Source organism: Elaeis guineensis, chromosome 4 (genome assembly GCF_000442705.2).
Source record: "Elaeis guineensis isolate ETL-2024a chromosome 4, EG11, whole genome shotgun sequence".
Lineage (NCBI taxonomy): Eukaryota > Viridiplantae > Streptophyta > Magnoliopsida > Arecales > Arecaceae > Elaeis > Elaeis guineensis.
Genome location: NC_025996.2, coordinates 40,997,252 through 41,012,826, shown reverse-complemented (window position 1 = coordinate 41,012,826; position 15,575 = coordinate 40,997,252). Strand labels below are relative to the sequence as shown.

General features: G+C 36.8%; 1 protein-coding gene across 1 annotated transcript in view; it reads left to right on the top strand.

The window, feature by feature from the left end:
• The window catches only part of LOC105042882 (tripeptidyl-peptidase 2), a 95,190-nt gene that overhangs the window by 40,705 nt on the left and 38,910 nt on the right, over positions 1–15,575 (top strand). The window contains 7 exon segments of the mRNA XM_010920241.4: positions 3,414–3,532; positions 3,535–3,591; positions 4,775–4,887; positions 4,979–5,149; positions 13,004–13,132; positions 13,283–13,383; positions 13,471–13,588. Coding sequence (XP_010918543.2) covers positions 3,414–3,532; positions 3,535–3,591; positions 4,775–4,887; positions 4,979–5,149; positions 13,004–13,132; positions 13,283–13,383; positions 13,471–13,588 — 808 coding nt within the window.

Genomic DNA, 15,575 nt, shown 5'->3' with positions numbered 1-15,575 from the left:
TACCTGAACTCTCTCCTATTTGACTTATTTATGAAAAGCCTTGCTCCAATTGTGATCCTATATGATATCGCATATAATAGTTTAAGCTTCCAGCATCACAACATTATGCAACCAGAAGTTATTCAATTTTATGATTCCACCATAAGAATTTCTTCATTAACTCTGAGACATATATACCACTACTAGCATCACAAGATTTATGATATTGATACAACCAGATATTATTCAATTTTATGATGCCATTTTGAGTTACTAATTGGAATATTAGATATCGCCTATGCTTCTTTTTTAATCATAAATGCTGAGTGTTATGTGATTATAATACTGAGATTTTTATTTTAAAATCTTGTTGAGACCTCTAAACTATCTGTTACAACTGCGATTAATTGTTTGGAAACGAATACTTAAAAGTTAAAACGGTACGAATGCACAGGGTTAAATGAGCAAGGAGTCATGGTACCAAACAGGGAGAAGGGTAATGGTAAATGCTTAGTAATTGTTGGGACGGGGAACCTCCATTACTAGCTATCAGAGGTTCAAAATTTTCTTTCAGGTTCTCTCAAGTTCTCAGAATGCTTCCCTAGGCATTTCCATCTGTTTGGTGATGAAAAACCAAATCAAATTCATCTTACGAGTTGGATTCCGATGAACTAATACATGGTACAAACTTTACAATCTCGGTACCGGATCTTATACTGACACCATTCTATTATAATACCGATATATATTTCAATTTGGTACACAACAACATACCAAATATTGGTATAATATGAAATAACATATCAATATGATATAATACATCATATCAGATACTACAAGACAGATGGTATAATAGATATGATAGAGAGAGAGAGATGTGCTTGAGGTTTCATTTTATTTCAGATACTAAGAAAATAACATAAGATTCTCATCAAACTGAGCCACCTTCCCCCTCCCCCCTCTTTTCCATGGGCGGTATGGTTCGGTTCACCCGAACCGGTCCAGAACCGAGCCGTACCACCCGATTCCGGGCGGTATGGGCACGAACCGCCCGATTCGGTGCGGTTCGGGGTCTTTTTCCGAAAAACAGGTCCGAACCGGACCGATAAGGGGCCAGTCCGGCTCGGTACGCCTCGTACCGGGCCGTCGGCCCGGTACGGCGAACCATGCTTGTCCCTATTCCTCACTTTCTATCTTCACTTCACTAGATGCTTTGTAAGGTGGCCGTGGTTCTCTAAAGTTGCAAAACTGCAGAAATAGGGCAGCACCTCCTTTTTATAAATGTTTCTTACTTCTCAGCATAAGCTGTCAACTAACCTAAAATAGTAGCTCGGTGTAAAGCTAAGGTTTAGCATGGTGGCTGCCTTCCAAGCTTGAGGTGGCTATTTTTATTAAGGACAAGCATGAGGTGTCAATCCAATTCTTAGCACGAGTTTGCATCAAGTAGGAGATGTGTGTTTAGTGGATAACCATGAGTTTTGCAAACATGAGGTGGCATTAAGTAGGTGGTAGCAGCTTATTTGAGAAAGCACGAGGTGGTAGCTATTAAAAGTATGAGGTTGCTCAAATCAAGAATTCAAGTCCGACGGGATGTCCCATGCGACACTAGGATGTGGTACCATCCCATGCGTCAGGACAGGACCGTCTTGGCATTGTCCCAGCATCCTAGTCAGCTCATCTTGAGACATCCCTTGTCCTAAGTATTGGGGTGCGGCGGGGGGCGGCATGTCGTATTCTATGGGAAAATTAGGATAGCAGATTCCATGGGATTTAAAATCTTGACTCAAATCATGGAATATTTACAATTGAGTCCTTAATTCTTCAAACTTATTTTAAAGATCTCATTAGCAGTTCTCTTTTAGTCCTCAACATTTACTATATCCTCCTAAGGTAAATTATATCAATCATTTCACTTCTAAATAGGCTAGTTGGTAAAAGTTATCATTTATTCATTTATCTTGCTTAACTATTATCAATAGACAACATCATGTTACAATTTTGGGTTGTTACATTGTCGGAGTCGATAATAATAAAAAGTTATTATTATATGTTGGAATAGGAGTTAGAAATCAACATAACTCACAGCATGTAAACTTTTCACGATGCTATCAACCAAGGTTCGCCATCTTGGTACTAGACCTCATACCACTACTATTCTATTACAATGTTGGTATGCATTACTGTACGAGACAGTGAGGCTCATCGAGTGTCAATATGATATGAGACTATGAATTGGTTTGATTCTAGGATGTATGGTACGGCTGGTACCATACGGTGTGGCTGGTACAGTACAATACCGAATGCAAACCTTATCAACATCTAAGTTTCCCAAAGTACTAGAAATATGTGTCCAACCCTGTCTATATGCTGTGAATATGTAAAAGTAATTACATGTGCCTTTATGAGTTTTTAGAATGAATGTGCAGCTTATTTTTGTGATTAATGTGTAAAATAGTTGTGTAATGTTAAATCTATGTCAGTTCAGAGTTCAGACTATGTATTGCACATGTTGAACAGGAAGTAGGATAGATGTTTATAATGTTTTGTATTACTGGATTTATATGCATTAGATTAAACCTTGTTATTTATTTAAAAGTGTGTTTATGTACTACCATACAGCATTCAAAATTTGTTATGTTTTAAAAATAATTGAACAAAGTAGAATATCTTAGCATTCTAGTTGCAAATGTTTTACAGATGTGTATCTTTCTGCTCTAGTTCTTGTCAAGTGTCGGTCACAATATGCCTATTGCTCTGGTTTCTGAATTGCACAAATGTGATACTTGCTAGGGAATCTTGACTATTTTTTGGGAGGTCTAGAATCTAATACACAGCGTGTATCATGAATCCTACTTTCAAGTGCCAATGAAGATATATCAAGTTATCAACATTACACTATCAAATAATTGCCACACTTATCTTGATTGGAATGCTTTCTTTCCATGGTTCGCCATACTGCTCGTACTGCCCAGTACCATGCCCGGTACACCCTACCACCCTGTCCCGACACTACCATACCATACTGAACCACGTACTGATACTATAATAGGATTTTATTGGTACGGGGTCTGGTACCGAGACGGCAAACCTTGGTACTTTTTTTGAATGCTTTTTTTTGTTAACTAACTACTAGAATCTAAAAGCTTAAGCTGTCAAGGTAGGGGTTAACAATGTACATCAGGCCTTAATAACCCCACTCACAAGCAGATGATTGTACAGCTTTGGCCATGAAGGGATGATGATTTGGGATCTATAGGTGCATATGGAAATAGATGGGAGATGGCTTAATAACAAGTCTTGACTAGTTGCTCCTTTTCTATATCAAACTATTTAGTCCATTTTTGTATTCTATCATCTCAGCATAGTTGTTGATTTTAGTTTTCAATGATGGCAATGTTGTATTAATTAGCTGTTATATTCGTTTATTTTTGCAGCATAGTTGTGGATCCCACAAGTCTTGCCAATGGTCTACATTATCATGAAGTCTATGGCATAGACTGCAAAGCTCCATGGCGTGGTCCTCTTTTCCGAGTGCCAATTACAATTATAAAACCTTTTGCTTCAGCAGGCAGCCTCCACTAGTTTCATTTTCAAATGTTTCCTTTCAACCAGGTATCCTTTTAACTTGCTGATGCATTATTAACTATAAATACACACCATTTATGTCAAACTTTTTCAAATTGATTTTAGCGTATATTGCATTTCATCTCATGATGTAGCCTACTTCACAAGTCAATCAGTGGATTAACAAAAATGAGTTTGATTTATTAGTTTTGCCATCATAAGCTTGCCATTTATTGCTAAGCGAAATTCTTTTGTTTTCATGCCATTGCCAACCTGTGGCAAATGAGGTGTGTTATGAATTTGAGAAAAATATTACATGGAGAGGACTATAATAAGATGATGTCTTGAACAGGATTTTGTTAGGATTTGCTGAGTGATTGTTTTCAAAGAAATTGTTAGGACATCTTTTTGAAAGCTACAAAAAATTTTGCCATTTTCATTGAAACTGATGATGCGAGCCTGCCTACCAGAGGATCAGGTTCATCGTGTGTTTGAAGTCATGTTCATAGTGACAACAAAAACAATGCTTTCTTTCAGTGCATTTTGCAAAATTCTTTTGGATTAAGCACATGCTTATCTTACAATTATGACTATTTTCTAACCTAGGCAGTTCTTAGTGTAACTTATTATTTTTTTCTTTTTCTTCCTTTCCCTTTTGTGGATATGATGACTATTGCATCCTATTCACCATGGTTGCGGATAACCTCATGCACCTAAAGTTATATTAATGTTTTGCCATGTAAGTTCACCTCTTTCAAGTTAATAACAGCTCTTTTATAGTCCTTTTTCATTACATAATTGTATATTTTACTTGACTCACCCAAAAAAGTTATCTATTTTACTTGAAAATTTGTACTGAGATCAAAGGATGTAATATGAATCACATATGTGCCTTTCTTTAAGGTAATAATGTCATGGTTTTTTCTATTCCCAGTTTTTCATAAGGATATTTCAATTTTTGATCCTAGGCATCTAGCCCTGTGTGGTTCTTCTTGAAGCAATTTGGAGGCAATTTTTATAGATGAACTCTCTATTGCACCTAGTCCCACTCCTGGTCCTGAATCTGGTCTTCCTTCATGCTACCATATGTCAAATCTTATACCATCATTCTTTCTGCTTTGTTCATGCTATAAAGTATAAAGCTTTGCCATATTAATACTTATTACGTTGGTTGTATTTTTTATATTTATGTGTATAGCTCTATATTTTGCTTGTTCTGTTTAATCAACAGGTCATATTGAAAAGAGATTTATCGATGTGCCACTTGGTGCTACATGGGTGGAGGCAACAATGCGAACTTCAGGGTTTGATACTGCTCGGAAGTTTTTCATTGATACTGTTCAGGTACAATACTTTCGAAGAACATTATGGCTATTTTAACGTGCAAGCTTTTCTTGGTAATTTAAGATGAAAGCTTTAATGTTGTGGTTTACAGATCTGTCCGTTGAAGCGACCTATTAAGTGGGAGGCAGTCGTGACATTTTCATCTCCTTCACTTAAAAGTTTCACTTTTCCTGTTCAAGGTGGTCTAACCATGGAATTGGCTGTTGCTCAATTATGGTCCAGTGGCATTGGTAGTCATGAATCTACTATTGTTGATTTTGAGGTATTTCCATTGATCAAAATATATTTTTTCTTTATAAATAGCCCTTTTATACTATGTACATCCTTTTACAATCATAACTCACTTAAATTTTGAAGTCTATTATGTTGCTTTGATAATTTTTAATTATCAAACTGTGAGTTTGTATGGTTTGAGAGCTATAATGGCCGGACCAAAAACTTGAACTTGCTAAAATACCGAGTTTTGACCATTCCAATTGTTAAAAGTAACGTTATTTTGGGCCATTGTAAAATGATACCATTTGATCAAAATCATAATTGAAAGTGTATGATAAACCAAAAGCTCTTAATTAAATTCCAGGCGTAGAACATTGGACATAGTGTTAAGATTTGGTAACAATATGAGGAATGCTATATTGCTGATGTCACCTAAATGTTTCTAGATCCAAAAGCAACATCAAAAATGCTTAGTCCTCTCTCTTTCAAAGACTCAATTATATCTATCAACAACCTTTAGACAAAGGTGACATGATGGATGAAGTGCGCTAAACAGCTTAGTAACTTATTTAAAGTGTCCGCTAAAAGCAAATGGCTATTAAGATGCAACATTTTATAAAATTTTTACTTGATAGCTCTAGCATAAGTTCCCTGAAAACATTTTATTATGAAATGCCAAAATCAAGATTCTTATATGAAATGCCAAAATCAAAATTCTTATAAGAAATGTGGCACTGTAAAATTATCAGAAGCCGTAACCAAGGATTTAAGTCTCGTCGGGACGGGGGTCCTCACGGTCATCCCATACTGTTCCTTTGGGATTCCGACACCAAGGACAGGTGCGGGACCCCGAAATCAATTTTCGATCTTTGTTCCGGCCGTCCCGTCATCTCGATCGGATTAGGCATCGGTACGACCGTCTCAATTGTGCCCTAGTTGTTTTCTCATTGCCGACTGCGAATGGGCCGTCGAGACAGGAGAAGAATGAAGGAAAAAGAACACTGACCTCTTTTTTCGATGGTGCGTCGGCATCGTCATTTGCATCGGCATCGTCGTTTGCATCGGCATCATCATCAGAGGGAGAATGGTCTTCTCCTTTCGATTTTCGTTTTTCGAGAGCTAGGTACGTCGCGAGGAAGGACAACTGGAGAGAAGAGAGTAGAGAGGAAGGAGGCCATCGGATTTCGACGAGTAACCAAGCCAATGGACGAAGAGGGAGGGAGGAGAGAGCACCGAACAGAGAGGAAAAGGAGCTCGAGCCTCGGGGTCTTCGGGCTCTGAAATGAAAGGGTCTTCCCGATCGAGCGTAGCATCAAACCCAGGCCATGTGAACCAGGGCAAATCTCGAAGCATATGCACGGTGGATAGCACGCGATCGGGAATCCGCGAGCCAGAAGGGCTAGTGGATGCATGGTGGATAGCATGCAATCATGAATTGGCCTGATAGGAGGGCTACGGTGGATAGCACACAATCGGGAATTGGTGAGATAGAATGGCTAGCGTGGCGTGTTATGGACCATAGGATTTGATGTGGTCCAATTGCACCAAGTGCATGCAACAGAAATCTGAATTCAGACTCCGTAAATTTGGTCTTCACGTCTGTTGCACTCTAGTATAAATAAAAAAAAATCACATTTACAAATAGATTAGTAAAACTTCAAGATAAATTCAAAAAAAAATATTTATATATATAAAAGAGTATCCCAAATATGTACCGAGACGTCTGATCGGGATGGCCACCGAGACTGGGCGGGACGGGGGGCATCCCATTCCGGGCGAAAACTGGGACGCCCCCATCCCATAGGATTTAAAATCTTGGTTGTAACTACGGGAAGTGTTCGTAGTTCATAATTTCATATAAAATCACAATATCCTTTGTAGGTGCATGAGATAGTTTAAATAATTCATATAAAATCACATTTTCTTGATGTTGTTAAAGTTGCACCTAGGCACATGGTGCCCTAAGTGTAACCTCAGTGCCTTGCCTGCATCAAGGTGAGGCAACTTTGTTAAGGAGCTAAAAAGGCATGCCTTGCATTTGCCTTATTGAGGTTTTGATCCACAAAAAAGGCATGTCTTGATGACTATTTGTGTTGGATGTACGTGATTATGGGTGGCTTAGAATGTGCTATTCGCATCCATGTGTTGTGACTTGTGATGTTTGTGAGTTTGGGTCCATGACTCTGTAATAATCTTCGTGTATGTTGAAATTGTTTAGGTGCTGTAATGCATTTTTGTTTGTGTTTTTTGTTTGTTTATTTATGTAAACTAATATGTTTGCATGCCTATATGCAAGCATACATGCACCAGACACACGTATACCCATATGCATGCATGTAACTATCTATTTGTGTGTCTTAAGTTAGGTCCTTTGTGTTTTTTGTGTTATGTTCATTTCTTTTATATACATATACATATACATGTGTTGGTACATATAGATTTCTAAGACAAATCCATATAAATATACATACATATTTGGGCTGCAAATGATTTGGGTTGGACCGGGTTATGCTTGACCCGACCTGACCCGATTTCATGTATGGATCCTTATTTTGAACCCCGACCCAATGTAGTAGATGATCGAATTGGGTCTGGTTGGGTCCATAGAAAATATTTTAGGACTAGTGAGTCATTCAAATTGGGTCGGGGTCTTATACGACCTAGACCCAACCCAAAATATTCGGGCCCGGGTTGAGTCCAGTTTAGGTCTAGGCTTACATTTGTTTACTCACAAGATTTCATGAAGAAAATTTTGATTTTACTTGTGGATCAAGCTGAATTTTGACCGTCACAAAATTATTTGCTAACATGGTCAAAACCCCACGAATTAATGTTTATCTAGAATTGCAATTTGTTTCGAGGTGTTAATAATATCAGCAGCTGCCCTTTCTTAATGTAGTGAGATTACTTTGAGTACTTTTTTCTTAATCGAAGAAAAGAAGAAATGATTTGGAAATACTTTCTTTAGGTCATTTCGGATGGGTTAGGTGGGTGAGGTTAAGTAATAGGAAGCCTCAAAATGACCCATATAGTGTACGGACTGGGTTGGGTTGAGTCAAAGTTTATGAAATTCAGACCAAACTTGAAATGTGGATGGGTCTAATATTTGAACCCAACCCAGCCCCATGGGTCTTCAAAATGGGGTTGGTTAGGTCTAAATAGGTGGGTCGGGTCGGGTCGTCGGTCAATCCGACCCATTTTCAGCCTCAATGCAATGCATAATATATACATATTGTCATGGCCAGGGTTTGACAAACCATGTCGAACCAACTGGTTCAGGGTGTATCGAATTGAATCGGTTAGTTATTGACATGGTTTAGGGGCTCGAATTGCTATAGGCCTTGTCTCCCCCCTCTGGCTTTTCCAATGCTTTGAATCTTGCCTGTCCTTTCTTTCCCCTCTTGCCTCTTCCCTCGGCCTCTTTCTCTCTTTCTGTGTGTCAAGGTTCACTCGAAGCCCTCATTGTCGAATCTGGAGCTTGAAGCCTTCTCTAACCTCTCTCTCTCTCTCAGCCATCCTTTGGATTCAGATGCATTCAACGGCATCTTTATCCATGTCCAATGACGACAATGATGCCCCACCAGGTGAGTCCCCATCTCTCTCCCTCTCCCTTCCTCTCCTTTGTCTCCCTCCTCTCCTTCACCCTCCCCTCTCTCTCTCCCCCCCTCCCTATTTTGGTAAGCTCCAGCATGGTAGGGTATGGTATGATAGTATGACTAGTCACCGGCCTGTACGAGCCCCAGTACTAGTTCGACAAACCTTGGTCATGACCCAATCCAAGTACTATGTTTTAGGTGCATGACTGTTCAAAATTTGTCATAGCATGGGCAAGATTATAATTCATATTTATCAAAGTAGAATAATTTGCTATAACCACATGATAAACAAGTTCTAATAATTATACCCACAAATCAGTGATTTATGAAATTCTAAACATAAAAAATTATATCAATACCATACTGCCTTCTAAACAAAGATAATTAACATCATAATTGTTCTAGCTAAAGAAGAGTTTTCCTCCATAGTTCAAGTGATAATGAAATCCTTAACAAAAATATACAATTCCATGGAGCAATCTATATTTTCTATCTAAAGAGAAGCAACTTTGACAAAAGCTCCCTAGCTAACATAAATGCCATGAGTCCTCTTGATTTGCCATCTGTACTGGTAGAAATAGTCTGCTTCGCTGCCCAATAAGCAGTAATATACAATATACAAGGAATGAAACAACCCATGGTATTGGTGGAAAATGATATTGTAAAAACAATTGTGACAATTTCTTTCAAAATCTTTTATAATTACAACTAAACAATGTGTAGTAATCTATAGACACTTACCCATCATCAATAATCAATGTAAGTTGCGAATCTTATTTTGAAATATTAGAATACCACAATATATAGTGAACATTGATAGGTGAACTTACAAATTATTAAGCTGTCAACCTATTACTACATTGTATGATGAGTAAAGCGGCACACCGTAACAATATAGCTCATTCCTTCCACTCACTAGGAATTGAAGGCCTTGCTAGGTAGCACTCGAACATCCTCGATCATGGGCCTTGGGGACAACAATTCGTTGGTACCAAACAGCAACACAACACCTTGTTGATTGGGGTCATGGTTCATCATGTCTCCACTGAGATCGCAAAGGCCAATAACCTACCTCTTGTTGGCTAGTGTCCGCTTTTCACGATATGAGTGGTTATGGGACTCAAAAATACAGTAGCAGTCATCAAAATACATTTTTCATATATTCTATGAAACTGTGGTGATTTCATTATAACAATAACTTTTATAAAATCATAACTGAAAGCAATGACTTGCATTGTCATTATAAATATACATTTGAAAGCACAATAATTTGATGTTAAAGAAAATTTACAATTTCAAGATTTTTGATAAGCAAACAAACAAAAAGATTGTAGATCCAGATTTTAAAGTCAAAAGTATGTGTGTAACTACTTATCACTTCTCTTCAATTTTGGCAGCCAGTAGTGTTTACGAAGTGCAATTTAATCTCAATCAAACCTAGAGTTCATTTAAAACATATGCAATAAAATGCATACAAGTCTGATTATGGTAACTCATAGTACCAAATTTGTCAAAATTCTAAAATATCACTCTAATACCCTAGCTCCTATGGAAGGCTTTTAAACATTCAAAAGCATCTCTACATTGTTCCCTGACAATCCACAAGCCTATGAAATTTCAATAACCATTATTAACTCTAGTATAACTTTGCCGATACTCCAAAATCTGCAATTTATTGCAGAAGAGAAAAAAACAACTCACTTAATTAACTTAGTATTGGAATTTTAACTACAATTGCAGAAGAGAAAAAAATAATTCAACTTATATCTTCAAGTCATAAAAATTTGGGTTCAAGTACAAGTCTAGCATAGCTTAAAAAACCTCAAATCAATATTACAGCTAAATACAATCTTCTTGGTCTAACGTTCCAAAATATATCCAAAAATAAGCTCTAGAAAATGATTTACCTCTTGATACTCTGCAAATCAAGGGACCTATGTATCTCCTAATTTTTCTTTCTGGGAAAGATACCGGCTGAGCATAACTCAAAGTTCTGGAAGAATCCGGTGAAGTGATTGAAAGTAAGGTTGATGCAGAAATCGTGATCTAGCTCCTAGGAGATTTTAGGGATTTTTTGTTTATTTCTACTAGTCATGACTATTATGTATAGTTTTAATCCCTTCTGACTATAAGATAAATCCAGCTTGAATTTTGGGACCTGGACCTAACTACTATAAATAGATTGATTGTAATCAATTTGTCAAATTAATGAAAGAAAAGGGGAACTAGAACCCTAGAACAGATTCTCTTCTTTTCTATTATTCTCTATATGAAGTCCAAGTCGAGTGGCTCAAAGCAGTTGCTTCCTTCTTTCTTTGATTAGATAGAGTTGATCTGGTTGGTTATCGCATCCTTCTAACACGCTAAAGATCTCTGGAGAGAGAGCAGGTTGTTCGGAGGCCATCCAATCTTTAAATGGTGATGGCAACTTAACTGGTACAGTCATCGAGGGGCCATGAATAAATTGGCTTATTCATTGTCTAGTCCTCCATGTTAGACCAAATTTTGTGTCAAAATTCAAATCCTAGATTAACCAAAACAAGGGTCAAAAGAAGTATACAAGCCATCGTTGTCCTCAGGGTACAGCTCTTATTCTCCTTCATGTTTAACACCTATAAGAGTATATTTGATTCTCAATTTTCTCCGGATTTGAAGGTTTATAAGTGAACACTACAACCAAATTCGAGATCCAAACTGATTTTCTATGAGGTTGTAACAAATTTTACAATACAATATGCTGTGTTGTCTTTTTCGGACATTATCATCATCTTTTATTATGCCAAAGTATATGATTCAATACTAATCAATCTAAAGGGTCTCAATAAAAAGTTTAGAAGTTGGTGCAGTACGGTATGCACCCTGTATTGAGACAGCCCACTCACCATTTTTTTCACTTTTTATCTCGGTGCTCCTTGGTATGGGTCGGTACATCTTGGTATGGGTTGGTACACACCTTGGTGCATCTTGATACACCTCAATATGCCTCGGTATATGGTGGTATGCCTCAATACATGGTGGTACAGGGCCTGTATGGTATGATATTCCCTATACTGAGCGATGCGGGATGGTACGGCGGTCCATGGTGGACACCCTTAGGATGCCTTGTTGTGAGTTTGGTTTCAATTGAAGGTCTGTGCTTGGCTAGTTCTGGCATCTACTGCCATATTGGTACTAGGCAAGCTGCTTGATACCAAGTGGTGCCCACCTATATCAAGCGATGCTGGTTCAGTGCAGGTTGAACAGCTTTTTGCATTAAGCCAAGATGACTCTTAACTTATTTATCGATTTTTTTCATCTATTTGTTTGTTTTGGTATGGAGTGATGCATGTGTTGCCAAGACATGCACACATACTATGCTGGACGCTAGCCAGCATGCCCTGTGCTGGAAATAGTTAAATCGTTGGATGTATTGCATATTATGCAAAGTGTTCCTTCCCTGCTTGTCTTTTTAATTTCACCTACTTCTCTGGTTGTTCTTTCAAAGTTCAAACATTTCTTTTGTTTATTCTTCTAAAGAACAGGTCAATCTTACAGATCTACATATTCACCGCTCATGATTGGTTAGCCCTTCAGACTATTTGCATGAATGCATTTGAACTTCAATGTGAGGCTACTGGGAAATTTTTGTCGTACATAGAACTGAATAGTACAATCACAGGCAGGATTTTTTTTTTTTGTTTTTTGAATATGACAGTATAGTATCTTTCTGTCTCATCAAGGATCTTAAGATTGATATATTATGATGATACTGCATTTACATTGATTGGTATGTTGTATGTGTGCAGGTGCAATGTTCTATTGGGCCTTTAAAAAAAAAAAAAAAAAATTCTTGGTTGCTACCATTCTTCTCAATCTCCAAACAACGTATTTCTTTTTTTTTTTTTTTTCTTTTAGTTTTCTTCTATTTCTTCCCAATTGTTTGCTCTTGGAATTTTTTTGAAAAAATCAAATAGATTCTTTGATTAACTAATGATCTATAGCGATGTATGTGCAAACTACTGAAATATGCACTTTAGATTGACATTCCTTTTTTGCTCATGTATTTCTTGATTCTTTTAGTATGTCTCTCTACATTTTGTTACATACACATGCCCTTCAAGGTTGAACCATCAAACCTTTGAATAGGCCAAATGGAGGACGATGTTTGTTTTTCCAGCAGTCTTGAGTTATAAAAACTACTCTTTATTATACTGTATGTACTGTAATGGAAATTAGCTATATAAAAATAAAAAGAAGAGTATTGAACTTGGTATGTCTTATTTTAAATTTCTTTCTTCTCATTTAATTTTTTTAGATTGTGTTAGATTGTGTTTCATGGAATCAACATCAATCAAGAGGTAGTGGTACTTGATGGAAGTGAGGCACCTATGCGAATAGTTGCTAAATCTCTATTAGCGTCTGAGAAACTTGTCCCAGCCGCTACTTTAAACAAGGTAAAACATTGTACACATTTGAAGAAAAGTTTATGTAGGTCCTGTTAGAAGTTTGGTATGTGGGATGCAAGCATAAGGACAACCATGCAGAATTCTTTCAAGAAGTTTCATGGTTTATGTTCGACTGTTTTTAACAATGACATTTTGCAGTTGAAGATACCATATCGGCCTGTGGAGTCTAATTTAATTTCTCTTCCTACGAACCGCGACAAGTTACCATCTGGCAAGCAGATTATTGCGCTGACACTGATGTGGGTTCCCATTTGTTCTCTAATTGTACACTTGTTTAATAACTTTACATATGTCTAAATCCTTTCTTTTCTGTTTGATGCCTCCAGTTACAAGTTCAAATTGGAAGAAGGAGCTGAAATAAAGCCCCATATACCACTTCTAAATAATCGGATATATGACAATAAGATCGAATCCCAATTTTATACTATCTCTGATTCTAATAAGGTTGTTTTCTTTTCTATTTCTTAAACTTATAATTCTAGAATGCATTTCCATTAAGTTTTCTTGTTTGTCCTAGTCATGTTGCTTTTGCTTTTCTATGTATTAGTCCTTTTATTATGATATAATTATTCGAGTCACTTTGAATGTAAATTTCATTCTATATATTCATGGTGAGTACATTCTTTTAAATTTTTCATTGCCTCTCTTTTTGCTGGTCAATGCCCTATTTCAACTTATCTCAGGAAGCAATGCTTATTTAGCAAGATTGTTAATTTAGGAATCAATTTAATTGTCTTATACTAACTTCTATTAGAGGTTTCATGACATGTTTTCTTAAATTTCTTTAATGCATCATAAGCTTGATTCAGATGACTTCACCATTCCAATAAAATTTTGGTCTGTTTAGAAACCTCTCTTTTCTATGTTCTGACATTTCTTTTCATGCAATTTGCCTTACCAAATGAGTTATCTTCTTTTTGAGGACAAAAGGGTGTTCTGCAGGCCCTTTTTGTTGCTTGTGATTTTCTTGTGATGTGATGGTCTTATGCTTGGTAATTTTACGTCTAACGGTCTAATGTACATTTTTTCCAGCTTTATTAGAACGTCACTGTTAACTTAAATGACACAATAAACAATGCTCAACATGCTTACTTATTAAAATTTTATTTTAATTTATGAGAAATTTTAATTGGTCCAAGTACATTGCTTTATCAAACTTTAAAAAGAAAAAGAAAAAAGAAAAAGTGCCTTTGTTTGTGCATTATAGTACAAATGGGCATATGCATATACATAATCCCAGTCAACATATACATATTCATAACAAATAAATAAATCATAATTTTCTAAATATCTCAGTATATGCAAATCACTCTTCATTCAAGTACAATTTCATAAATCACATATAATCAACAACTAATTATTTACTTGCAAAATAAATTATGAAATATCTCGAAAAGACGGTTTATTACTTATCTCTGTAAAAATAATGAATGTCCAAACTTAATCAATCCTGGATGTGTCCTTCAAAACCTATTATTCAAAAATATATATTTTCATTAATTTTAATTTATAACTAATTAAAAATTAAATTCTAAACTAAAATCCTATATAAAATTGAACCAAATGTTAGGTGTGCCTTACAGATTAGGTTCCTTTGTATGGGATCATACTAGGATTGTTCTAAGAAATCTTGAAAGATTGATCTTCTTGATTCACCAATCCCAAGAAAGAAGAGAGAGAATAGGCATGATAGAGAGAGAAAAACATTGAAGAGAGAGAACAATCTAGAGAGAGAAAATCTGTAGAGAGAGAAAATAGAAAGAAAGGAGAAAATAGACTAGAGGAGAAAGAGAGAGAAGAGGGAAAAGAAAGAATCTTTCTTTTCTTTTCCTTTTTTTCTCCTTTTTTTTTTCTTCTCTTCTTTGTCGGAACAGGGACCGTTGATTCCCTTATTTTCGAAGTAGGGGAGGTCCCCCAGTCGGTGGAGCCCATGGTCGGAGGCCATGATGGTGCAACCAAGGGTCGCCAGTTTGGCGATCAACGGTGACAATTGGTGTCGGAAATCAAGGACAAATCATGGGAGAAAACAAGGGAAATACAATCAGATTTTGTAGGAAAATTTTCAGCAACAATTAGATAAAATCAAGCTTTAGGAACTAAAAGAGATTGAGAGGAAGATGATCCGAGTGAGTTATCTTGTCTTCAATGAAGATTGGTTTGATTTTTAGCGGTTGAAGTCAGTCTAAACTGTCGGCAGCCAAGAAGAAAAGAGGGAGAGAAGGGCGGTGAACGGTAGCGATCTTCGATGAGGAAGAAGTGAGGGGATTGGGGACTTTAAATAGATATCAATGGAAAGAATTTGAGCTCAATTCCAACTCAATTCCTAGTTGATTTAGGATCCTAATTGCCGAAGAAGTTGAGAAGGAAGAAAACTCCTTGGGAGGAGTTCCTTCCCATCGTATTTTCCAGCACATGCTGGCTTTCCGCCCTT